The sequence below is a fragment of the Pteropus medius genome, unplaced genomic scaffold (assembly GCF_902729225.1).
Source record: "Pteropus medius unplaced genomic scaffold, Ma_sr-lr_union100, whole genome shotgun sequence".
NCBI classification, from domain to species: Eukaryota; Metazoa; Chordata; class Mammalia; order Chiroptera; family Pteropodidae; genus Pteropus; species Pteropus medius.
This window is the reverse complement of record NW_024354886.1, coordinates 2,228,755-2,256,282: the sequence shown is the minus strand read 5'-3', so window position 1 is coordinate 2,256,282 and position 27,528 is coordinate 2,228,755. Positions and strand designations below refer to the sequence as shown.

The window sequence follows — 27,528 nt, the reverse complement described above, 5'->3', positions numbered from 1 at the left end:
CAGGCAGTCGGTCCATGGAGTATGCAGTCTTGCCTCTGGCAGTGGCTAATACCTCCTCTCCTTGTCAGGCAAGCACTAAGAGTTCACAGTTTAGCTTTGAGAGATCCTGAGGTGTTGTAACCAAGTCTCCCAGTTTACCCTTCAGCTTTGATGCAAACCACTTAATTTCCTAAGGTCTTAATAACACTGCTGAAAAAAATCTAGAAATACATGTTAGATGATTTCACATGCTCCTAAGTGAAGCCAACCTAATTGTCCCTGGTAAGTGAGGAAGGATTACTATGTTGTGCTCTTCGCCTCCTGGGCAGGAGGCTGGCTTTCTAAGTGCCTGTTGGGTTTGCCACAGACTTGCATTCTTTTTAAGTGATCTAACATGTAGTCCCTTGGTTTGTTCCCAATTCTGAGGGTCTACTTATAGAAATATTTGATTTTTCTTATGGAGAAGAAAGTTTTGAGCTTTCTGCAATCCCTCCAGAGGTAGCCTTCCCAAAGAGAGCTGGGAGTTCAATTTGGCCCACAGAGAGCATTATACTTATGTGCCCAGAAAAATGACTGAGTCATCTGCTACGTTTCAAAAGATAAAGGACAGCAATGGGAACATACACCTCTGGGACTGTCTTTGACAAATAGCTCATGTGTTCTTCCTGCCTGTCTGCTTGTATCTCTCCAGGAAAGGGTGAGTTGTATAGTTATTTCCTTGAGGATGCATGGAGTGTTAGAGAGACATTTAATTGCCCTGAAAGGTTTTAGATGGGGGGAAGCACAGTAATTTACTGCTGAAAGTGAAGACTCAGGAAGGTAGTTTGAACTCAAACAGAACACTTCTCACTACAGAAAATCTTTATATATATGTATCTTTTTCTTTTTTTCCCACAATCTTTTTTTCCATTCCCCTTCCACTCTGTACAGGTTATTAACTGCTGACAAGAAATTCACATCTCATAAATAATGCTTAAGAGCCATTGCTATATAAATTGAATGTGTTATGAATTGTGATGGGCCTTTTTGTAGCATTCGATGCCTAGAGCAGGAAGAACAGAGGATGTCATTTTCATTAATTTCTAATGAGGTGCCAATTAAAGACAGGGAAGACTCTCCAAAGGGAAGAGTAGCCAAGCTCCCCTGAATCCTCTGCCCTGGGGCTGTCATCCAAACACTGCCAGCAAGCCTTCTCTAAAAATTCTATTAAATTACAGTCTCATAGAGAGCACACACAGACACATTCAGCTTCCCTTTGATCTTCAAAAGAGCAATTTGTAAGACGAGTTCTGAACCTTCTCACATAGGGAACAGCTAGAGGTGATAGGAATTGTTAATTGCCAAGACATTCGCTGGGCTTTTCAAGAAGTAGGTGAATTTTGAAGATGAATTCTCTGCTTTGCTGTGACTAGATAACCTTTAAATCAACAATACCAAAGTAACACCCTTTTCCTGTGAAATCTTTCAGGGTGCCAATTAGAAAGGCATGTGGTGAGGCAGGGATGATACCCTCCATCCTTAGAGTATCTTCAACAGTTTAACTTTCAAGATAGAAAAGAATTGCCTAAAAATATACTTATTTGTTTCATTTTGTACCCAGTAGGCAAATTGGTCAGCTCATTCTCATTATAGGAGTCCTTTCTCTCCAGATGCCATCTAAAGGATGTTCTTCTGAAATCTGGCCATCCTCATCAAATCTGGGCCACATCACAGCCTCATGAATGCTGTGTTTTCCAAGCAGATCTTGCATGATACACACAGCATGGCTTTTTAATCTCTGTGCATTGCTTTCCAGAACCACAGAATTAATTTTTAAATACCAGTCTAATAGCTTGCATAAGTTATCACATATTTTCAGTTGACAGTGACTTAACAAACTGTAAACTGATATGTTCCCTTTTGGGACAACAGTGCTTTTACTAACCTTCTGAGTAATCTGACTTCCTTTATTGCTTTCAAAATAAATTTTATATTCACTTTAGAAATTCAGAGTGATGCTTTAGCTGGGACCTTTAGAATAGTTTATCATCTCCAAGTGCCTCAGTGGTCATTTCTGCCTTATCATTCACTGTCAGACTAAATTCAGCAAGAATTTCTTGAGATATGACTATGCACAAAGCATTTTACTAAGTTTTATGGGAATATAGGAGCTAGAAATATAGAATGTAGGAGCTCTCAGTGGCTTCAAACTTGGGTAGGCATCCACATCACATGGAGGGTGTGTTAAAAAACAGATTGCTGGTTCTGTATGTTTGTGTATGTTTAACAAGTTCCCAGGTGATGCTGATGCTGCTGGTCTGAGGACCGTGCTTTAAGATCTGTCATAGGCAGTTCTCAATGGGAAGCTTTTTTAAAAACAGAATATCTGGGCCTTACTCTAAACAGTTAAACCAGAAAAGGTCTTCGGGTATTTTTAATTTTTAGTTTGGGAATTAAAAGGTTTTTCAAGGACCATTGAGAATAAGTTGTGAACATCGTGTCCCTTTATCCCTATAAAATTCAATGAATGTTTCCATAAGAACAGAGATATTATTTTATATAATCACAGCAGTTATCAACTTTAGGAAATTGATACAGATACAATGCTTTTATCAAATCTGTCATCCATATTCCATTTTTGTCAGTTGGTCCAAAAATGTACTTTATAAAAGCAGTTTTTCAACAATACAGAATTCATTCCATGATCAGGTATTACATTTAGTTTTCATGTCCCTTTAGATTCATTTAACCTGGAACATTTTCACAGCCTTTCTTTGTTTTTAATGATAATGACATTTTTTAAGACAACATCCCTCCACCTCCTACTGACCCACCCACACTTTTTTTTTTTTTTAATAGAACATTCCATGTTTTGGGTTTTCTTAGTTTCTTCATGATGATATTCAGACTACATATTCTCAGCCAGAATATGACATAAGTGATGATGTGTCCTTCTCAGGGAGGCACAGATGTCCATCAGCCTCTCATTTTTTATGTTAATTGAGATTCACGCACCCATTCAAGGTGTTGTTCGATTTCTCCACTGTATAGTTACTATTTTTAACCTTACAGGCAGTAAGCAAACACTTTACGATCATGTTTTGCCTAAACTGGTCTTTACTATCAGAGTTGCAAAATGATGATTTTCTAACTCGAGCCTCATTTACCACTTGGCATTCAGTGCTCTTTTTTAAGTGAGAACCCCCCTCTCCCATTTATTTATCTATTATTGGTGTGGACTCATGAGCTCTTACACTTTTTAGTGATTTATAATTTATTACTATACTTACTTTGGTGCTCGAATTTCCCCAAATTTGGCCAATGGAAGTTCTTTCAAGCTGATTTATGTATCCTTGTGGCATATCCCCCCACCTTCCCATCATTTTTTTTCTTCTTCAACATTTCCTTACTCTCTAGCATAACAAGATGTTATTTTGGATGCATCTTGTACTTATCTTTGCTGAGTCCTGGAATCAGCCACTTTTCCAAGGCTTCCTAAGGTGATTTTAATATGCATTCAAAGTAGGGAGTTACTGGGCCTGAGAGGAAAGCAGATACATGTGTAAAATAACCAGCATCCGGGGCAGCCTACCATAAGAGTTTTCACGAAGGTACAAACCATGTCTTATAGGAATGGTGGTGAAGAAAGGTTAGTTCTAACGAGAAGACTCTGGACAGGCTTCCACAATTTAAAGGCAGGATGGAGCTCAGGTGTGGGAAAAGAGGGAATGCTTGAACAAAGCTGGTGTTTTGAAGGTGACTTCTGTGCAGCTGGCTGGAGCTTTTGGGTTGAGTGAGGAGAGACTGCTAGAAATGAAGGGAAGAGAATGCAGATTCCAGTCTGTAGGGTTTGGACGTTGGTTTGCAGTAAGCTGATAGCATTGGTTTTGAGTTTGGTCAGTACAATCTACTTTGACTTTTTTTTTTTTAATCACACAGGAAAGCTCAGGAGGCTGTTGAATCTTTTTAGAAGAATGATCTAGAAAGTATGTGAACTGATTCACTAAGTGGAAAAGAATGTGCACGTGTCACAGCTGTCCCTGCCACTGAAGGGGACTGCACAGTGAACGAATAGTGATATCCTAAGATTCAGTGTAGGGCAAGGAACTGTGGTGATTACGAAACATGTTGCTGGCATGAAATTTCCAGTCTGGCCAATTTCACCAGCATCAGAAATCACTACTAATAAGCTCACGTGTCTGTGCCTTCATTTTAACTCTGGTCCAAGTGCGATTTGAACCTGTTAGGAACATTTGACATTCTGTCCTATGACTCTGAAGGAAGACGAGGCAGTATGTTCTTATGAAAGGCCTTATTCCATGTACAGAGTTCTAGCCTGGTTCTGTCAAAAAAAACGCTGCTATCCAGGGAAACACCTAAGGTCCTTTATGATGACCTGATTAGTGATTGGCGGGGTAGGTGTTATCATTGCCGCCATTGAATGGAGAGTTCATGCTTTGCCATGTGTTACATAGTGAACGTGGTTACCAAGACTCCAGTTCTTTAGGAACTTCTGTTTTTATGCTCAGTCTGGCAATGAAAGGCTAAAGTTTCTCCAGTACTTTCAGATAGTGGCTGGGTGTCTGTTACCTATGGCTCAAGAGAAAAAGGCGTCCTGCCTACCCTCCCAGAGGCGAAATAAAATCTGTTGATGGAAGCTACTATGAGTTAGAGCTAAGGGTAATTAGAAATCTTGAGGCATTCTGAGAAAATTTTTCCCTTTCTACTCCATTCCTTTCACTATACTTTTACCTAAATAAGAGTATGCTATCTGTATTTCCCATTTAATCTTTAATGTGTAAGAGCTCTAGTCTAAAACCAAACAGATTAGTCCCTCTGCTGCTCCTCCATAAATTACAAGTTGAAGTGTTAGGGCAAAACAAATCAAACCTTTTACTGAACACTAACTTGTATTTAGCCCATTATTCAGCACTATCCTAGAGATCCAGCCTACCATATGTCCTTTGACAAGGCTGTAAAGAGATTTCAGAAACAGGAACCACTCCTCTCTCCAACAGAAGAGCATCAAAGACCGAGCTTTTAAAAGACAAAATGTGCAGAACACACATCTGCTGAAGCCTCTGTCACATCCCCACTCATACCCTACTGACAGGTGAGCTAGGAGACTCTTGTCCTGTGAAGTGAAATATTTTCTACCTGGATAGCAAATTTGTAACTACTTCTAGAGTCCAATCTTAGCAGCCATAACAGCATAATAACTTTCTCAAAGCTATTTGGGTAGGTTACCCTGCTTAGAATATTTCTTTATGGGAGAAAAAATGAATTATTGCAAAAGGAAATTAATTATTGACATTTTCATTTTTGTTCCAAGAGTAAATAGTTTCAGTTAATTCTTTGCCCAGCAAGGTGTGGGTATGTGTGTTTCTTTTACAGAATTGTTTGTGAGATACAATTCACATACCATAAAATTCACCTGTTTTCTGAGTTTTATTTAGTAAATTTAAGTTGTGCAGCCATCACCAGATTCAAATTTTAGAATACTTCCATAACCCTACAAAATTCCCTTCTACTCCTTTTCAGTCCTTACACTCTACTACTCCATCCCCAGGCAGCCACTGATGTGCTTTCTGTTGATATAATTTTGCTTTTTCTAGAATTTTAATATTCATTCATACATAGCATGTTGTTAGCATGTTGCTGTTGTTACTGAGATTCATCCATGATGTAACATACCAGTAGTTCACTCCTTAATGTTGAGGATTTCATTCTTGGATAATACCACATTTGTTAATCCATTTACCAGTTGACATACCTTTGGGTCATTGCCAGTTTGAAGATATTGTGAATACAGCTGCTATAAATATTTATGCACAAGTCTTTACATGCACATATGTTTTAATTTCTCTTGAGTAAATGATACATAGAGGTGGGATTGCCAGGTTGAATGATCAGTGTACATTTAACATTTTAAGATCCCTCGAGCAGTGTATTAAGATTCTAATTTCTCCGTAATTTGCAACATTTGATATTGTTATTCTTTTTAATTTTAGCTGTACAAAGGTACTATGTCTCTGTGTATATTAATTTGAACTTCCCTCGTGACCAGTGATGTTAGGCATCTTTTTTTATATGCTTTTCAGCCATTCGTATCTTTTGTAAAGAATCTGTTCATACCTCAGATATTTTGCTCATTTATAAAAGATTTAGAGAAATACCAGCTTAACAGTATACTAACTCATGATGTCTCTCCATTTACTTAAATCTTCTTTAATTTCTTAACAGTGTTTTCTATTTTTCAGCATATATCTTTTGTTAAATTCATTAAGTATTTTTATTATTTTTTATGCAATGTGAATAGAATTTTAAAATTTATTTTCAGATTATTCTTTGCTGCCACTTCAGAATAAGCCAGTTTTTATACATGATCTTTTATTCTACAACCTTGCTAAATTCACTTATTAGTTCTAGATTGCTTAGGATTTTCTATATCTATGATCATGTCATCTGCAATTAAAGGCAGTTTTACTCCTTTCCAATCTGTATTCCTGGCTTTTTTCCCTTCATTATTGCACTGGTTAGGACCTCCAACATAATTTTAATAGATGTGTTGAGAATAGATCTCCTTGCCTTATCCTTGATCTTAGGTAGAAAGCATTCAACTTTTTACGTATGGAGTATGATTTAGCTGTAGTACCTTACCTCTGCCCCTCACCCCAACAAATTTTAATAGTTTTAGCTGTTGACTACATTTTAGAAAAACATAGGAAATGTTCAGATACCTTCCCTGAAAATAGATGATAGAGCCCATAGTGAGCTACCATGTGGCCTAAAACACAAAGCTGTGTTTTAATGAGTTTTTCCATCCCACGGATTCATTTCTGTTTACAGTTGGAAGCATATTCCCTTTGTTCATAGTCATATGTTATGTGTCTGTCTAGCTATAGAGGGGAAAAGCTGGTGACCTTAGAGTACTCCTTTTTCTCAAACCAATATCATCACAAGATACCTGAGATAATATTCTGGGTTATTCTCACTTGAGGTAATGAAAGCAAACCACACTGAGTGATGCTTAAAAATGTTTTGTTTGATTAAATTCTTTTACTGTAAGACAAAATCAAAAGTTTGTGGGTAGATAAATACCACCAGGGTTAGAAAGATTCTTAGCAGTCATTTAGTCCAACCCTATTTTTTATATATATATAAAAATGAGGAAACAGAGACCAGAAAATTTGCCACTAGTCTCAGATCAACCACACCTCTGTACTAAGTGTTGGTATTTCATGCAGGCTTTGATCTAAAACCCAAGGATTGCTGAAGAGTTTCTGACCAATATGACTGCTCTCAGCAGTGCCCTTCCATCATCATACCATCATCATACATTCCAGCCCCCACTGACTATAGCTCCTTATCACATACTCTTGCCCATCCCTCCCTGAATAGCTGCTCTTTTGTCTCCACTGAACCCAGGTTATCTTTTCTGAAGTACGCAATTTCTTGGTCTTTCCTCCAAATTAATACACTTGAGTCTTTTAATCTCCTCTTAATTTGGCCTCCAAGACCTTGCTCAGGACTGGGGACTCTTGTATGGACCTTTCATGGCAGAATGTCACCAAATTAAACCAGTTGTGGTCAAAAAATAGTATTTAGTCAAAATAATAGGATTTTAAATTTTTTTCTTTCATATTGATAACAGATTGCTCACAAAATTTTGCTAAAGCAATGTCCTTTCCAAGGACTTTGACGTGTGTAAAACTAATTTGTATTCGGTACATCGTATGCATATATCTACTACTAGACACTCTCGGTCTTCTTACTGTGATTCCCTCTTGAGCAGTCCCTCTTAAAAGGTGTGTGCCTGAGACCAGCACTTCAGAGCCCCTGGATAGAGGAGGATACTTCTTCTTTAGAAAGTAAAAATGCAGTTGCTCAGGTAATTCTAACGTACCTCAACGTTTAATATACTGCCTATAGGAAACGCAAAGGTAATTTAAGACCAAATAGAATTACTGGAAATTTCAAATGAGGTGACCCAATCATAAAGGTTTTATATCAGATCTAGTCTACTCCGTTCTCTTTCATGTAGAGATTTACATCTTCTGAGTGTTTAACACATGCTTTCCTCCACTGATCTGCTCTCCCCTGCTAGATCCTAAAATCTTCAGGGGCCAGGACCATGTGTCATTCTGTAGCTTCCTATAGCCCGTTAGAGTATGTGGCCTATATATAGTGGATGCCCAGTCAGTATTGACTAATAACATACAAGAAGAAATTAGAAGTCAAAGAAATGTGGCGTACTGGTGAGCCACATTAGGGGAGAGTCCTTTTGTATTAGTATTTGAAGTCAGGCCCGAGCAGATGAGTGAGAGAATGTCTAGGTCAGTCTTCATGCAGATTTTTGAAGCCAGGGTACACGTGCAGCCTGAGGGTTTGCCAGTGGGATATTTGGCTGAAGGAATACAGTCTAGGTAGAGAATCTTGGCACTATTTATCTTTATATACTTTTTTCTGCCTTGAATTTTTATTGGTGGAAGGAATCAGACAAGACATACATGTTATCAGATAGGATAGCATTGCTTGCTTGGTCTAATTAAAATGATTTGATACATTTATGGTTTAATTAAATACTTGACTTTGGGGATGGGTGTATTTGCATAAATAAAATCTGTTATTCATCTTGCACATGAATAAGATGAGCTCTTTCGAGGTCACAGAGACTATCATGTGACAGACCTACTGTGTGTAACCATACCAATCTCTCTTTCCTGCCTAATAAACCTGCCACTCTCTGACGTAGAATTTAAGCATTTGAGTAATTTGAAGTTACCCATCCTTGTGCCAGTCCAGCCCCCTGAACTGACACAGCAGAAACCACATCAGCAGTGCCCTGAGCAGGTAATCCAGCCACAGTGTATACCTCCTGCCTTCAGGGAGTATGGCATGCCTTGTTGCCATGCAGCTTGGACTGACTAGATACTTCCTCCATTGAAATAAAATAAGCTTTGTATAACATGTCCTCATTCCTCCTCACTCTCCCCCTCCAGATTGACCTGTTACAGGTCGTCTTCCACTCCTGCACACCCTACAAGATTTGAACATGGTGGCTTTAGCTTTCTAGCACCCTAGTTACGGTAGTAGCAAGCCCATTCACAGAGATAAAGAACTGATGTGGGGACATCAAAGACAAGGTGGGGCACAGGAATGCCAGACCAGGCTTAGTGCTTGTCTACAGTTTTCCTCATCAGAGGCCCTCACAAAATCTGGGTGTCTTTTTTTTTTTTTTTTTTTTTTTTTTTTTACCAAAACCCTTCACCTGCTCATCGCCTTCTGAGACTGCTCAAAAGTCTTCTCTGTGGAGTTCATGATTGGCCTCTGTTGCTGTACTTCTCAGAACATATTGAAACTGTTGGTCACATGTTTGTCCTTCATAGACCATAAGCCTTAGAGGGCCTGGATCATATCGTGTTCTTTGGTAGCTCCCAGGTCCTACTGCAGTCCTGGCATGTAATAATGCCTAGTAAACATTTGAATGAATGAGTGAACCTTGTACCACTGCAGTTGTGATCTTCTGGGTGAAAGGGTAAAAAAGCTTTATTGAGCAATTGCTATCTACTGGATGCTTACACCTGTGTTAATTATATCATTTGACCCTTCTAAAAGCATCGTTGGACAGATGGCACTCCAGTTTTGCAGAGGTGAAACTTGAAGTTACTTGAACTCAAGTAACTCAGAAATACTAAGGAGGCACCTGGCATTTGAGCCCACATCTGTTGAGCTCCCAGATTCCACCACTTGTTCATGTCCTCAAACTGGCCAATAGGGTGTCCTGAGCAGTGAGGAGATGATTGCAGCATGAGTTATCTATATTTTCAGCCATATAGATAGACCATTTCAGAGATGCTTCTTATTGAACATTTAATGGTAAAAATTTATGTGACCTACTGTGTAAGGACCATTTGAGATGGTGTACTGTTTTCAGTTGTGATTCCATGTGCCAGTTGTCACTCCATCTAGATAGATGCTTCTGGAGGGCAGAGTCCACAGCATTGCCACCTTTTTGTCTCTCACTGTGCCTGGATAATACGAGACGCAGTGGCACTTAATTCTTATTGACATGTGCATCCCATTTTCTCTTGAGTGCTAATCCATGTCCTCATTTTCCTTGAAAACTTATCTCCTCCTAGATTCCTTATGCAGTTGACCTCTCCTCAGTGTCCCCGATTTATTACACGTAGCTGGATTGTATTGATTCTATTTGCAGTTGATTTCTTGCTTTGCTTCTTATGTCCTTCAGATATTTTCCTTCCTCTGCATTTCCAGCCATTGTAAAGGCAGAAACTAGTGACTTTTTTTTTTTTTTTAACTTCTCCTCCACCCAGTCTCTAGACTAGATCTCTGTAAACAGTGCACAGATAACCAGTAAATACTTTGGACTCCTTGAGCCTGATGGCTTCTTTTCCTTGCTGGACTGACAGCCCAACACTGGAGCCTGAATCCTTTATTTATTAGATGAGATTTCTCTAGCATCTTTCCTCTGAAAGAGATCAATATCAATGAAGTTTGTTTCTGTTTCTGGAAAGTGCTTTCACCTAAGGAGACCAAGGCTTCAATAAGATCGCATAATAGCCCTTACTCCTCAACTATTGGGCCCTAGAGAGGCAGACTCCAAGAAAAGTCTCGCCACTTCAAGTTTTGCTATCTTGTTGCTGGCATCGAGCCTAAATAAGACTGTGACAAATAGCAACACAACCTCTGCAGTGTTGGTTGATATTGTCCTAGTGTTACAAAAAGGAAACTTGCATTTGGGGGGCTCTGCCGTCTTTTGGGATGCAGATATAGAGAATGCCACCTTCGACTCAGTACATTTGCCCGCTGACCAGAGCCCCATATACAGTATTCGTGGGTGGTTGTCTCTCACACAGTGCCTGGTGCCATCAGGACTGGAACACTAGAACTGTTCAGTCTTTGAGACTGAAAGTAATGCTGCCGGAGAGCTGGGTCCCCCACGGAGGGCAGGAGACCCAGAGACTGAAAAGAAACAAGTGCTAGGTAGACGGGGAATCAGTGCTGAGAGATGGTGTTCTCCTAGCTAGTGGGAAGAGGCACCATCACACTGCAGAAGTGGGTAGTTGAGACTGACTGTGAAACATTGGAACAAAGTTCAGAGGCCAAAAACTGAAAAGGGTGAGTGTGTCAGCCCTGTAATTCATTGGAGAAGTGCCTAAAATAATTGGATCATCTGGCTTCTCTAGGAAATTGCTCTTCTTCCCACATCTCCTTGTTCACAAAGACCTTATTCCCATCCCTATTCAGGGCTAGGCAGAACTCAATAGGAAAGGAAGGCATCTCCTGCGGGTTCTGCAAATGGATGAGAGGTGCACACATAAAAGCTGCTTGTTGTGGATATTCACGAGCATCACCAAACGTGGCCCGCTCTACGGCAACCATAGCTACTGAGACATCTTGAAAAATAAGGAAAAGGGCGGGGGGGAAGTATTGGAGAGAGAGAAGAAGGAAAAAAGTAGCAAAGGGAAATGTAAGGAGATGGGATAAAGGCAGAAATGAAGGTATGGTGGGTGTGGGAATCCCACTGGCATTTACTCCAGGGGTGGTGTAATCTTGGGAGGATGCCACAGCTCATTCCGTCCTGAGAGCTGAAAGGTGTTCTCTTTCTCTGTTGTCACCCATGGAGTTGAGAGGTAGAGCCACCCTATACTGTCTAGTTTATTCTTTGCCCCAACATAGTGCCTGGACATAGTTGGAAGGAGGGGATGACAAGGACTACCCCCATTTGCTTTGAGTACTTCCTTGTATATGATTATGGGCCTCACCAACTGTTGTACATGCCTAAGTGTGCAGTGCCTGGGTGGACGATTGGGAGACAGATGACACTGGCTACCTGTGAGTAAGTCTACCCGATGGCTGTCTTCCTCAGCAGCCAGCTGGGCCTGCTTCGTTTATTCTGATGAATCCTCCAGAAAAGTACTCAGAGGCTGCAGGGGAGCTGGGGGAAATGTACCATATAGGGGTCAGGTGCTCTCTTCTGTCCTAAATTTTCTGTTAAGTATCATGAAAATACTGCTTATGATGGAGGAGATGAGGTTGTTGTTAGGCTGTAGCATGGGAGGTGGCAGGCAGTGGCTATTGCCTGTGGGTCAAGGAGGCTTAGTCTAGCAGCAGCCCAATAGTGTCTGGTTTTGCTGAATAGGCCCCTTCCTCACTGGATTATAAAGACACTTGCTGTGCAGCAGCAGGCTGCTGCTCTCCACACACTCACATGCTCTTCTTCTAGAACCATGTCTCCCAGTAGCCCCTGAGAGATGGAAGCTGTGAGTCAGCACACGATGGGGTTCATGCAGCCTTGTGATTAATACACAGGATGACACGTGCTCTCCAGAGCTGTGCACTGCAGCGTTACATATTCGCCCAAGAAGGAGAAAAAGTTCCAGATTTACAAATTAAAGGGCCAGTTTGTGTTAATACTCTTGCATCAATTAATTGCTTTTCCCTTGAACTGAACTCTTACCCCAGGATTAATTTTCCATGGAATCTGCGGTAATTGACCGAAATACCAGGGTAAAGTAGGAAATAACTGTCAGTGAGAACCTGTATGATTATGTTCAGTTTTTCATTATCTGTACTCACTTTCTTTGTGATCAGGAGTTACAACAAAGTTTTAATTCGAGGAGAGCATCTAATGCTATCTTGGACGTTTCTGGGATGCCTCTCAGAGTAAGCTCAGCAAATATCGGCTCATGTATTGCTAGTAGTAATAATTTTCTTGTATTGCTAGTAGCAGTTTTTCTCTATTTTTAATGAGTCAAATGTTGACTCAAATTATTTATTCAGTCTACTCACTAATCTTTATTGAGTTCCAGAGGAATGGCAGGGAATAAAACTGACAGAGTCACTGACCACATGGTGCTTTTAATCCTTGCGGGGAGAGATGCAGTGAACAAGGAAACAAGTAAATAAGATACTTAGCGATAGGAGTAAGTGCCATGATGTACAAGAATGACAGAGAACGAGGAGGGCAAAGGGGAGCTACAAGTAGGAATGGGAGGCCAGCGTCTGGGAGGAGGTGAATGCTGACCTGAGACATAAAAGTTGGGAGAGCCAGCCATTCAGAGAGCTGGGAGGAAAGTATCCTGGATGGAAAGAACATCCTGGATGGGGGCAGGAACAAACTGAGCATATCTGAAAGGGCACAGCGGAGTTGGATGGAACACAGTGTGTAAGCAGAGAGGCTGGTGGGGACCAGTTAGGAGGATTCGTAGACTTTCGCAAGGAGTCAGAATTTTATTCTAAAAGTAGTGGGAAGGCTTCAGAGGGTTTTTAAGCAAAGGAATGACATGGTCTCATTTCCATTTTTTAAATATCCCTCTGGGAAATAACATACCTGCTTGTGTATGTATAGATTCAGGAATACATAAAAACTGGTAGTGGTGGTTGCTTTGCCACTGAGGAGGGTAACTTAGAGAATGGAATTGGAAACTTACTTTTTGCTGAATATTATTTTATATGAATTGAATTTCTATTATATTCACGTATTACTTACTCAGAGAGGAGTTAACAAATGTTAAAAAGCACATCTCAGGTCTGTTACCCTATAAAAAATCCCAGTTAGAGTGATTTCTTAAAAGGGTAACAGATCTGGAGAAGGACAGCAAAAGCAAAAGCAGGGTGACTCATTATAGGCTCCAGCAAGCCACGGTGGAGGCTTGGCTTCATCATGTCCCAGCCCTGCTGGCCGCCTTTCCATTTATTCCATCAGCATGCTGCACTCATGCCTGCCACAGGACATTTGCATGAGATAGAAGCAGGACGGAGTCAGAACATCATTTTGAGGAACAGCCAACAAGATTACTAAAAAAAGATGATGGTGAGGAGTAAAGGAAAGAGGAATCAAGAATGAGTCCTGGGTTTGGCTTGAGCAGCTGTGTGGATGGGGCATCATTCGCAGAGGCAGGGAAGATTAGGAGCTGAACTGATATAGGAGTCAAGCGGCCAAAGAGATTTTTGAACATATTACCATTGAGATTCCTGTTACCCAGTCTGGTTGGAGGTGCGTGTTAAGTAAGCATTTGGATATAGGAGTTTGGAGTTTAGGGGAAGAATTTGTGGATGGAAACAAATTCAAGAGACATCAACATTTAGATTATACTCGAAGCCTTGGTTCTGGATGAAATTCCTTAAAGGAGGGAACGTAAAAGGAGAAAATGCAGGCATTCTGTGGTGGGTTTTAGCAGGGAAGCGAGTAAAGTATTACAAGAAGCAACAACCAGTGAGGTGGGAGGAAAATCAGAAGTGTGATTATCACCGAAGACAAGAGAGGGAAGTACTTCAATAAAGAGGGAAAAGTAGACAATTGCTGCTGAGAGGTCAGAGTGAGGACATTGTATTTGGTCACTTGAGCTCCTGACTGGCTTTTACTTGTACCCTGAGGTTCATAGAATACAGTCTATTTGTAATTAACCTCTCACTTATTCACCCAACCAAAATATTTTGAACCATGCACTGTTCTAGGCACAGGGTATGTGTGATGAATTACAGAAGCGTGGTTATTGCTTTCATGAAATCTAGTCAGGGAAACAAGTTAAATGAAAAATTATACACATGACCCTATAATTATAATTGTGAGTAGTGATTGTACGAGAAGTCCAAGATGACATGAAAGCATATAATGGGGTACTAGCCTACTCTGAGGGTGTAGGAAGGTCTTCTTGAGGAAGAGCCATCAAAAGAGGCCTAAAAAAGCAAGAATTTAGTTAGGAGATCAGTGTGTACACAACATACAGTACAAGGAAGTGAATGGCACAAGGGGAGCAAAAGAGGCAGCAGAGCATACTAAGATGGTAAAGTTTATTGTAATTCTTAGGAAACCATTAAAGTTTAAATAAAGAGTGTGCTTATCACAGATGAGGGCATATGGAATCACTTCAGCTGCTCTTAGGAGGGTGGGTTTGATGTTACAGTAGCCTTAGCAAGCGATACTGGTGGCTTCGACTAGGTGGTAGCAGTAGAGATGAAAAGAAGAGAATGGAATTGATTTTTGGAGATAGGATCCACGAGACTTGGTTATTGAATGTGAAGAAACAGGGAGATACCAGTGAGGACTCCAGGTTTGTATCATGAGCTTCGTGGTGGCCCTATTCTAGAATACGGGACACTGAAAGAGAATCAGGTTTGTGGGGCAAGAGCAGGTGTTCCATTTTGGACATCTTAAGTCATCTGAGATATCCAGGATACCGAATAGATGATTGCATACAGAGGCATGGAACTCTGAATTGAAGTCTGGGACAGAGATAAATTTCAGAGCTGTTAGCATATATAGTTAGAATTTTAAACCTTGGGAGAGTGTGTGGGGTGAGACAAAAAGAGGGTCCAGCACTGAATAGTTGTAATGTGAAATGACAGTAGATGAGGAGCTACCAGAGAAGGAGAAGGAAGACAAGGAAAGCAAGCGTGTCAGAGGGTCATGGGAATAGTCAGCTGTTTCAGATGGCATCGGTGAGAACTGAAAAGGGCCCACCGAATTGAGCAATGTTCAGGCTCCATTCATGGTGTTCTTTTTATACCAGACTATAACCATTTGGTGAAGTTTTCATATCTGAGCTCTGTCTCCGCCCACTCCCCAAGTGAAATGGAACTGAACTATGAGGTCAGCTCCTACCACCCATCCAGATAGGAAGTCTCTAGAATCCTGGAGTGGACCGTCCATTCAGTGGGGGTTTTAACTACATAGAGTCCATATTCCGATTTCAAATTTAAACTCATATCTGCAGCTAAAACAATTTTCTGCCACTGAATAAGTCTCTTTCCTTCCAGGGGAGGTGTGTTTAAATAAACTAAGTTTGAACACAGAGAATCAAGAAGCTAGCTTCTCTGTCCCCACCTCGCCCCACACACACTTGTAACAGTGGACAGCAGATGTTGTGGGACTTGTGACCTTAAAGCTCAGATTTGTGAAGATAGAGAAAGGAATGCTTATACTCTCGAGATCTTCACAATGACCTGTTTGAGGTATTGTGGTGAAAACAAGAAGCATATAGAGAGACTTTTCATTCTAAAGAGAAGCACATAAAACATGGACGTGATGCTGACACAGTTTGGGTAAAAACATAGATTGTTTGCAGAGTGTCTGCAGCCCATTGCTTTCTCTCGCCCATCCTTTCACTACAGCTCCCAGCCTGACAGTCTCAGGGAAATAGACATGGGGCTCTTTGACACATGTCGGTACGTGACCAAACTTGGAAATATACATGCTCTGCCTCTTTAGGAAAGAGGCATGCAGAATTCCTGACCATACCTGTGGAGAAGCCCCCACAGGAGCAAAGAAGCTGCTCTCTGCTGTCCTTGGAAAGTTTCTGGGTCTCTTTCATGGTGTCCCTAATCACTGAGTGCTTTCCAGGCTGCCCTGTGTAGTCTTCATATATTTAAATCACGTTTCTCTAAAATTTGCATATCTTCAACAGAAATCTTTACTGAGCTTGTCAGTTACCATGCATTTATAGTCTGTATAAACAGGTTTGTGGAGAGGGGCAGAGGAAACTTGTGAATCACATGTTCAGAGGAAGATTTCCTCTTTCATTCTCTGTTGTCAGTAGCAGTTTCTCAAAGGAGAAGGGAACCAGAGTCTAGACTGAGAAGTAAAAGAGGGAGGAGCAGAAAGAAAGCCTAGAGTAAGGGGGAGCAGGAAAGGAAGGGGCTCTCAGCCTTGAAGCCAGGTATGTTTGTTGTACTGTGTAAGGTGATAGGGATGACAACTGCTGGAAGAGCCACCCCAGTAATAGCCAACCTTCCTTGAACCATGGGTTCCACGTGCAATAGCTGCTTTAATGCCCATAACAACCCCATTCCATAGGAGACACAACTGAGGCTCCAAAAGGTTAAATGGCTTACCTTGCAACCACACATTTATTAAAGCAGTGCAGCTGGAACTTGAATCCAGTACTTGGGGGCTTCCAAGCACAAGCTCCTCACTAGATTCATCCAGAAAGAGAACTTGAGATTCTCTTTCCTGTTAAGGGAGGAAAAAATGGCAGAATATATTCCTTCCTTTTCCAAGTGTTGTTATAGAGAGAGACATTTGGCATTTACAGTCTGATACTCCTGAAGACATCGCCACTTGGATATTCTGTGAGTTAAATGTACTGGCTCTTGCCAGTTTAGCCTTCAGAGATGGCTAAATAGGCCACAGTTCCCTGGAGAGCCCTGGGCCCTGGCCATGCCCTCAGTAGCTCTTGAGTAGTGTGGGTACAGCCCTTTTTATTGTCTGCACTGCAGCTTTGGAAATGGTTTTCTAGGAGACTTAACCCGTTGAGAAGATAATCTTTTAAAGGACAAGGAAATGCTGAAAGAAAGGCCAAACAAATCAAGAGCCTGCTGAGAGGAAGGGAAGGTCACCCAAAAACCAGAAGTTTCCTGCCAGTGCCTCACTATTCTCCTGAAGCCCATGGAGACTAGTCCAGGAGTGCAGGCACCTCCTAGAGTTTTTTAGATCCTAAAAACTGCCCTAGGTACCAAAAGGCTAATGCTGGCTGCTTTCAGCTACTGAAATGAAATGATGTTTGAAAAAACAAGTCATTATTCCTGTGGCAAAAACTACCTTGAGCTGTTTTCTCTTAGTTTTTAAATACATGTTCATCTCTAGATAGAACAGCCTAGCATAATGTGAGCCTACAGCCAGCCCCACCTTCCCTTCTCCTTGTGTACTCAGGGCTTAAGGACTTATTGGAGGAGAGTTCTCACACAAGTCAGGGTTGATGGCACAGTATCTATCCTTCATGGTGCAGGTACCCTTTTCCCCCAGGCCCTCCCCACCTCCACTCCCAGTTGCAAAAATAGAAATAGGTTTTTTCTTGGTTAAGGCAAAAATGAAGGGTGGGAAGACTTGTTCTCTGAATGTCAGGTAAAGTGAGGCTGCCGGAGTTAGGTGATGGACGAGGACATTACTGGCACAGGGCAAATACCCACAGAGGAGAGGAAAAAGGTCATTAGAGTTTCTTCAAGAGTGGGGCTGTCTGGAGAGACTACATTAAACGATACCGAGAGTGGTGAATTTTTTTATACTTTTAAAACGATATCTGTATACAGAGCGTCAAGAGTTTCATTAAGCTGGACTCTGACACAGTTTCATTTCCCTTCTCTGCTGACTGCTCCCGGAGAGCCGTTTGCCGAATGCGTACAGCTACTTTAGGAGCTCGTAGCGCAGGGCTCTTGGATCTTTGCCTTCTATCACACTCCTTTTCGTTCTAAAATTTAGCTTATATGTAACTGATATTTTAATTGATGGGGGGCAGCTGATTGCTTCTGTTTTAGAATTGTCTCAGTATGACTTAGTGGTTTTTATTAAATGGTCGAGTGGGCTCTTCTAAATTATAACTTCTCCTTTCCTTTGAAAAAGAGACAGACATGCTGATGCCCAGCATTACTGTGGCTTTAGTTCCAGCGCCCTTCAGCACTTGACCTCTGTGCATCTGCCCCGTGCTGCATCAGCCAACTCAGTGAGCTAGGATCCAGTTCTTTTACTTGAAGTGTGACGCTTTTCCCTCCTCCATGCAGAGCTGGAGATAGAGAAGAATGTGAAGTAGTCTCATTCTCTTCCTAAGACACCTGCAGCTGCTTTGCCTATACCATGGGCCTGATGAAATAAAATGCATTAAGATCCTTTAATACATTTCTGTGCCACCAATTCTGCCTTGGGCATTGGGTCAGCAGATGTGGTGGATATGGTGTTTCTGGGGATTGGTGCTGGTGGGAGTATAAATGCCTAATGCTTTCCAGCAAGCTTTCCTATAGCCACCTGCTGTTCCCAGCATGTACTTACAAATGAACTATGAGGTCAGTTAGCTGTCCTGAGCTTTAAGAAACTTACCTTGCTGGAAAAACATGATTCTTTTTTCTAACGAGCTTGCCTGGCCATTTCAGACACATAGATCAGGTCTATTTGTCATTTATTTTTTTAAAAATAGGCACTTTAGATAGCAAGTAGTGCTTAATTTGGAGGGTCCTTACCTAAGTTTCTCAGGAAGATTTGGGAAGTCTGCCGTAGGGTCTGTTTGCTGGAGCCCATGCACATCTATAGGAACAGTCTCTGGTTTTCCTCCTACCTGGACACACCTGCCAAGGGCCTCAGTGCCGGGCTGCAGCCAGCACAGGCTGGGACAACTGGTGGACCCGTGCACCAAGGCCAACGTGTCCATGGACGGACAGCAGGCACAAGAGCACTGTCACCTCAGGCTGCATACCAGTGGATCATTTTACCATGCCTCAGTCCCCAAGGCTTGTCAGTATTTTTAGGTTCTGCTTGAACCTTTGACAATTTGAAATTAAAATGAGCAAGAAAGTGTAAAACATTTCTTGCAAGTGAGGTAAAAACACCAGAGCAACTGGAGCTGAGGCCCGCCCTGGTCCCTACCTTCACTGAAACGGCTACTTCTTCGGAGGAGCCTCCGAGTGGGGGGAATCTGCAAAGAAACAAATGTTTAATTAAAATTCAAAAGTATCCAGAGCCACCCAGTTTTGGCATCTTTAAGTGGTGCTTTTTACTTCAAGATAAGCCAGAAAGCAACATTACTGTCTGGCAGAGATTGAATAAAAATGACAAGGGCTCAGACTGAAAGTGAATTTTGGCATCACTTTCTTTGCCTCCCTTAGCAAACTCCATAGAAGAAGACAGTTCCAACCCCTGTTCAATCCTTAGGGTTTGGAGGGGAGTGCTGGCCTTGGGGTCCAGCATCTCAGCCAAGAGTAGGGGGCTGCACTGCCTGGGGATAGAAGGTTGGCTCCCTCCCTGGACCCTCTAGCTCCTCCTCCACCCACTTTCCCCACCCCTAGATAAGGTAGCCATTACCTCTGGCCTGTGGGTAGGGGGAACAATGGAAGAAAGGGAACTGGCAGATGAGGCCAGACATCTGGTTCAGCTGCTCCCAGAGCCCTGCCTGCCAGCACTGCTGAGAGGTAAATAGACCCTTTTTCCTCAGGCCCTGAGTGAGGCCTCTGCTCTTGGGTAGTCGTTTTGGTTTTTGTAAACAAGCCAGTGAAACAGGAAATATACTGGCAACTTTCATAGCACTTAGAGCAAGGTGTTGGGTGTTAGGCTATCTTTGCCTAATGATGATGGCGTTGTGCAAATTGTTTTTGATCATTTTTATTTGGTCTCAGAAGACCCATGCCGCTCCCTCTGTAAGCAGAGGTGAGGTTTAGTCATGAATGAGGGCATCTGAATGAATTCTAGAACTTGCAGTTGTTAGCTTTAAAAGCTGAAGGGTCAGAAGTTTGGTTCCCACCAAATGAACATTTTTAGAAAACCTTATGTCAGACCTTTATGAGTCTTGGGAGAATGAGCCTCAGTTCCATTTTCTGCTGGGAATGTGTTTTCAGGAACATCGTGCGTTGGGCATCTTCAGGTCTTTGTGGCACATGGCTCATCGGGTCACAGGCTGAGTCCAGACGTGCTTGTTTATACCTATGAGCAGCCTCCATTGAAATGCCTCTTCTCCCACAAGAATCTCCCCAGGCCTCTGTTCAGGGCAAGGAACCATTTCTCATTTATATGAGATCATTTTGGGGCAGAGGGTTAGCTAGATCTCGAATGGTGTTTTGTTCGTTTGTTTTTTGTTTTGAGGTTTTTGTTTGTTTGTTTGTTTTTTGCCTTATGCCATAATCATGTGTCTGTGATGGTGACAGAGTCAGGGAAACCCCTATTCTCTCCCCATCTCTTGCTGTCCACAGCCAGAGGTGTGGGCACAGTTCTGGAGTGAGCCACTTAGACCGTCTAGGCAGGCATCTTCTTCCTCCCCTCCTAGTATTGCCTACTCAGTTGAAGGTTTTTCATCCTGAGGGTTTTTCATACTGGAGACTTCTGGAGACCTTCCAGCCTACCTCGCAGGGAGCTGACTGGTAGCACCTGCTGTGGTTGGGCCTCCTGTCCCTCTTCCCATGCCCAGGACGGTCTGTCAGATGCCAAGTAGAGTCAGGTGGAGAGGGACATGGAAGGGTAGGCCCTGGAACAAAGTGCTCATAGAGCTGCTTCTTCACCCTCCCTGTTTAATCAAGGCCTCATCCCAAATTGCTCTCAGTGCCAGCAAGCAAAGAAATGCCCACAGAAGTTCTTGAGCGTTTTGTGCACATTTACCGAAAACCACTCTGGCAGCCATAATGGAGCTCTGCAGCTTCCTTGTAGGCCAATATTTCTTGGAAAACGAGTAACCTGGGTCTCCAAGAAGCAAGGCAGCCAGTCATGTGACATGGCAAGGAGAGGGCTGAGGTTAAGCCACATTTAGCAGGCAGGTCATATTTTCAAAAACTTATGCCTTGGGCATTTTTTTTCTCTTTGGGGAGTCAGCATCCTTTTAATCATATTGTCTTACCCCTTATCCCTCCTAGCTCCGCAAAGCACTCTAAGGTATACAGCTATCATAAGCAAAAATATATTGAAATAGTTTTCAGAACTACATAATGTTGAACTCTAAGGCCATAAGGAGAGTATAGATATGGATTGTATGTATGTGAGCAAGTGAGTGAATTCGATTTTGATATGTAAGTTTTTATATGTATGTGTATAACTTTTAAATCAAGAAAAAAAGAAGTGTGATACCCTGGGCGATAATACCAAAGCTTAGCAGCTCAGTTCAGTGTCTTTTGTACTTTCACCCCTTCTGGACATTGTTTTGTTTGACCTTCTCTGGAAAGGCCCCAACTGGTTTCTGACGAATGGTGTGGAGGATGGCCTGGCCAAGATGGAGGCTTTAAATGCCCTTTAAAACTGTTCATCACTAAAGTTAAGAGCCTAAACTCATCTCTCACCATAACCAGCTTGATCTCCAAACGTCAGTCAGAGTAACTGAAAGTTCATTATACTTGCACTGGTTTCTGTGGGTACCAAGAAAAGAGGGTAAAGATTCATCTCACCCACCAGTCAGTCCTGCCCTCCCCTGTATCCAGAACAGCCCACTCTGACTGCTGACACTGAGATGCATTTAGCCAGTTGGCTGCTGTCGTTGGATAATACCTACTCAGCATTTGGGACAAGTTCCAGCATGTAACTTCTTCTTGGTGAATGATCCTGACAGGAGAGGGAACTGAGCTTAATTTACACCATCTAATAACCTCAGTGCAGCGGCTTTCCAAAATTTCCCCTGACTTTTCCCCAGTGAATTACAACGCCGTATTTCCTAATTGTTGCCAGCACCACTCCCAAAATTTAGTTGCTATTTAGTGGTTTTCACCTTTCAAAAATCATAGCTAAGTGTCAAGATGTGTCTAACAGGTTCACAGAACTTGGATAGAGAAATGAGGTGGTTTTGGCTGGATTGAGAATCCTTGGGTGGGTAGACAGAATATTGAGACATGCTGTAGTTGCCACACTAAGTGTTCTCAAAACCCACTGGGTTGGCTGCCCCCTGCCTGGCGGAAGGCACTCTAAGTGAAGCTATGGGGGTGCATAGTGAGGACAAGACTGGAGTCCCCTTCACCCCAGTCTGTCTTTAACTAATGCAGTATTAGGCTAAACCAGGGCCAAGTTAATTTCAGGGGTAATCCATTTCCTGCTACAAAAGTATAATTCATCAGAAGGAGGAGAGCCCTCCCACCCCTTATTATAAATGCTGAAGGAATAGAAATAAAATGTCTACACACACTTCCTGCCACCATACAGCTGGTGCTGCCACCCCAATCCCCGACCTTGCAGCAGATTCTCCCCCATCAGGTGGGCTTTGTTCCACAAAAATGATTGTGCTTGTTAAATGGAGGGTGCATATTGAGACCATCCACACTTCTGCTGTGAAATCCTTTAGGAGAAAGACAACTGGTATCCAATATCTTCAAGTAATGAACTTATCAGTAAATATAACACATGAGCTCATTAATCTTAACTTTGCTTTTGGACCAAGTGGGAGCTCTGCTTCTCAGGAGACAAAAATTTCATCTCTGTTCTTTTCCTTAAACCTAGTCCCAATTTAGAGTTAGACATATTGCCCTGCTCTCCCTGGGAAGCAGTTAATAATGTGTTTTCTCTCACAATGGATAGTCCAGGCTGAGCCTGGTCGCTCAGGCCTCCACGCCATGTGCACGTGCCCATACACAGCATGAGCTCAAGGCATCAGAGCAGCACTGTGAGCGTCAGCCGTGGAATATTATCTGGGTGAGGTTCATCTTAAAAGTTAAGGCTTTTGAAACTCTTGCGCATCCTAGCCACTCAGTCTTTGCTTCAGTTTCTGCTGTTCTTCTGAAATCACCGCTTCCACCCTTCATCTCTGAAAAGAAAAGAAAGTGAGGATGTGGAGATGGACAGATCACAGTTTGCAAGGGTGGTTGCTCTGGCCGTTGGGATCTAGGCATAAAAGAAAGAAGTCTCAGAGAAGAGATGCCATTCACTTGAAGAATGAGTGAGGCGAGCATTGGCCTGGCAGGGCTGCTGTGGGACACCTGCTCCCCATGTACAGGGAGAAGGGGGTTTCGGAAAGGATTCACATTCACCCCACAGGTTGGTCCTGTGAACCTGGTCTAGGCCCATGGGACCTGGAGGTGTGGCCAGATAACCGATGGGATCAGGTGGTGGCGAGGAGCCAGCCAGCACTGGCAGGTGTCTCCCCAGCCCAGATTCCCCTCCGCCCCCCGGGGAGAGAGACAGACCCAAGGGATGTCAGATATGTCCGTATGCACATCCACTTACCTATCAGCATTCCTAGAAATTAACCAGAAGAGGGGCAGGAATACATGACATTCCGATACAACAGTGTGTGTTCCCTTTGTCCTCTGAGCCTCTCGGCTGACTCCCTGAGGCCTCTCATTGTTATCCATCAGGGGGACTTCATCTGTCCCATCTTCCTGCTCTGTTAGCCTTTCCTTCATTCTTTGTTCTGCCAGCATCACCAGTGTCTCCCTTGGACTTCTCTGCTCCAGAAAGAGAGGACAGTTGGCAAACCAGAGCCAGTGGGGTCAGAGTGTGGCTGCAGCCCCCTCCACTTCTGGGAGGGCAGGGCCTGTGGGAAGGCCTGAATGCATCCGGCTCCTTTGAGATAGCGATTAGAGCTCAACATTTCTGTTCTTTCCTCCTCTTCCGTATAATACCTTTTCTAGCACTTGAAATAATCCATTTTCCTTTGCGATCCCCCACTCCCTTGCAGGTTGTGGTTTGATCACTCCCACCATCACCCCAAGCCCTAGCTATATACAGGAGGTAGAATGTAATTTAAGCCGTAATCATTTCTGCTCCCTCTTTGCCTCCTAGAAATAGTAGGTGTCCTAGGGTGGATGTTACAGTTTGCCCAAGCCAGAGAAATTGCTGAGCTGGCAGCTCCGTGTTCTCCTGCCTACATGGTAGCTGAGAGAGAAGGGGCTCAGAGCCCACTCATTTCCTAGAAAGTGGGTATGTCTCACAGCAGCAGCCTCCTTTGGGTTCTGCCGTCTGGACCCAGGCAGGAGCAACAACAAATGCAGAGTCGGCCTCTGAGCAGCTGCCCTTGGCAGGGATCGTGCCCCTCGGACATTCTGAGGACATCAGACTGACTTGGGGAGGAGCCATGCAATGTGGAAGTGCTCGCCCTCTTGTTAAGGGGTGGGAGGACATTGTAACACACTCTTCAGCAGGAAGAGCCCCTGCCCTGACCATCCACTCACTGAGATGTCCTTCCCATCCTCCAGGCCAGAGTGAGAGCTGGGCTTTGGGCGTTTGGTGGCCACTCTAATGGTCTGTTTTCTCTGCTTCTCCCGCTGCTGCAGGTTACGTGTTCTGTATGTTACATCGCCTTCCCGAGCAGCATGACTGTACGTTTGACCACATGGGCCGCGGCCGAGAGGAAGCCATCATGAAAATGGTGAAACTGGACCGGAAAGTGGGGCGCTCCTGCCAGCGCATCGGGGAGGGGTGCTCCTGAAGGCCGGGCACGGCCGCCATATGACGCTGTTCTTAGTTCACTAATGTTAGCCTTATTTAGGACAAAGTCAGCCAGACACCTTGTACTGGGCACGCGTCAGACTACAGCCAGTCCGTTTCCTTTCTTTAGCCAGCCATCCTGGTACTGTAGTTTAGGGGTTGATGGTGGTTGAAATTGATTTCTGGCTGGTTACTAAGGTGCCTGCTAGCCATTGTATAAAATTAAAACATGAAGAATATTTTTTTTTGAGCATGGCTAGTGGATTTAAAACAACACATACCTGTCACTGCTGGAGTCAAACTTATAAAAAGCCTTAAGCGGAAAGTGTTCCAGACGGAGACTCTGAGATAATAGAGGAGTAGACGCTGATGTTAAAGTTCCCACGACGCACATGGCTTTGCCAGAAACTCTGGTTAATGTCCGGCCTTTCACCTCTTCACTTACCTTTAGTCCCAGTAGCCAGGGTACCTGATGGCCACGTGTGCCTTGGCCACAGGAGGCTGCTGAGTTTGGCCACGTGGCTGGGCTTGGTGGTGGCCTCGCTCTCCCACAGAGCTGGAAATGAGGGTGGGGGGACAGGTTCTTATGAAAATCTTATGAAATTTTTTACCTGACTTGCTATGAAAAAACTCTCATCACACGAGAAGAAAAATAGTAACCTCACTTTGAAAATTAGCTCCACTCAAGACTAGTCCACATAGAGAACCACCTTCTACACAGGACCCCATGGTCATGAGAGACAGCGGGGCGCACCGACCCCACTGGCTCTGGTTTGCCATTTGCCAAGTACAGGGATCTGGCAGTTGATCAAATAAGGCTAATCGCAGCACAGCAGCTTTGGCTGGGGTCCACAAACTGGCCTCTGCAGCTAGATTTCTATACTGGGAGTTTTTTAAAAGACGTTTCAAAGCCAACAGGAATCAGTAGAAGTGCTGGGGAGCTGCTGCCCACAGACTCTGCCTCTTCCAGCAGGAGCCTGCTCAGCCCCCTCGAGGCCAAGAAGATGATGGCCTCGCCTCCCATGGCTGTGCACCCCCGTTGTCCAAGGACAACCAGTCCACATCTCCTACATAGCAAGTTTAGTAAGGGAGGCAGCATATGTTGCAGAGATGGGCGAGTTTGATCCATCTAGCAGAGTGGTTCGTGGCCGTGGCCCAGCTCCGAGAGACATTTGCTCCAGCAGGTGCGGGTGAGAGGGCACGTTCTTCAGCCCCCGCCTCTAAACGCGGGCAGAAAGGAGGGCGGTAGCCGCAGAGCTCAGGCCAGGTGGGGGAGGGTGGCGATGGGCCCGTTCGCCCATATTAGGAAATCATGACCGTTCACGTGGGGTTGGGGTGGGTAGACGGGGTCAAGACTCCCTTGAAAGTTGAGCATGGGCGAGTGTCCCAGAGCCCCTGTCTGATGCAGGTCAGTGAGAGGCGAAGGCTTCTGCGGAGGCAGTTTGGATCTGCCTGCCCACAGGCTACTGGAGTAGTTTAACCCAGCAACTTGCCCTTTCACAAGCAGTACAGCCCTGTCTGCAAATTAATACCTGCAACTGCAAACGTTATTTGATCCAAAATACTGAAATAGGAAATCATGTTCTCCCAACCTCCTCTACCCACCCCACCCCCCCAGAGTGGAATCCGCTGCAAAATCTCCAGCCTTAATTCTTGCTTCAGGACCCAGGCCGGTGTCTTGCTCTTGGGCAGTCCAGGGCAGAGGGGCCAGGCCTGCCCGCGTTTACCACTGTTGTCAAGCCACGGCCCTCTGGCCAGTCCATGGCCATCCTCAGTGAGGCGGCCCGCCTAGGCCCCCTGCCAAGCTCTGATCCCGAAGAGGCCACCCACGAGCCCTTCCGGCCCTCCTCAGGCCCCATGGCTGCTCTTGCAGGCAGCATGGGAAGCAGGCTCTCTGGGGAGCCGGCCGCACACAGGGCTCGCAGCCCATGCTCACTTCCTGATGGTAGAGCTCGGGGGGGAGGGGGCTTGTTCCCCTGCAGTATCTGTTCTGTGAAGTTTGTTAAATGTAAGGAAAGCTTAAATTCTTGTATCTTTAAAAGAGAAAATCTTATTTAACCCTTTTGTGTTCTAGATTTACTTACACACATAGCCTAGAGCTCAGTTTTAGTTTTAACATTGTGAAAATATTAAAAGAATCTTGTAACTTTATTCTTTTTTCTCCTGCTGAAAAAAAATTAAACCAATCGTATGAAAGTTTGGATTTCTCTGTTTCGCCAGCTCTCCTTTGTGCCACCTGGATAACCAAAAAAATAGTAAAAGGTCTCCCTGGTCAGAACTTGGAAGAGCTCTGGGGGGCTCTGGTGTGTCTGGTGTGTCTGGGGATCATGACTTCAGTAAGTGTCCGGGGTAAGCATCTGCTCCCCTGGTCTGTTGGGTGGTTCTGCCTTGGGAGGCCACGGGGTCTGGCACAGTCAAAGGTGTATCTCCTGGGCCAGGCCCTCGCTAGCAGCAAGGTGGTTACCCTGGGGAAGATGGGAAGAAATGAGCACCAGCCCTGAGTTCCCCAGGTGTACTCAGGTCCTGGTGATTGTGGGACTGCATCTCTGCAACTCAAACCCCACCCAAGGAAGGACCCACAGGATGGACAACACAGTTTCCCTGAAGGGAAGATCAGAGTGATGTATTTGCTGTGCGAACTCTTTGGTGTGCAGGATACACTTAATACGTCTTAAGATATTTAAAAACATTTGGTAGTGAGTGGCACCCTCCCCCCCGCCACTGAAATACTG

At 43.7% G+C, this 27,528-nt stretch overlaps 1 protein-coding gene across 3 annotated transcripts in view; it reads left to right on the top strand.

Moving 5' to 3' along the window:
* The window catches only part of ZFAND3 (zinc finger AN1-type containing 3), a 319,318-nt gene extending 292,326 nt beyond the window's left edge, over nt 1-26,992 (top strand). For all 3 annotated transcript variants that reach the window (XM_039856094.1, XM_039856096.1, XM_039856097.1), the window contains one exon: nt 24,643-26,992. In XM_039856094.1, the coding sequence (XP_039712028.1) occupies nt 24,643-24,797 (155 nt within the window). In that variant the 3' untranslated portion in view covers nt 24,798-26,992. The remainder of the gene's footprint in view (nt 1-24,642) is intronic.
* Nucleotides 26,993-27,528: the final 536 nt, after the last annotated feature.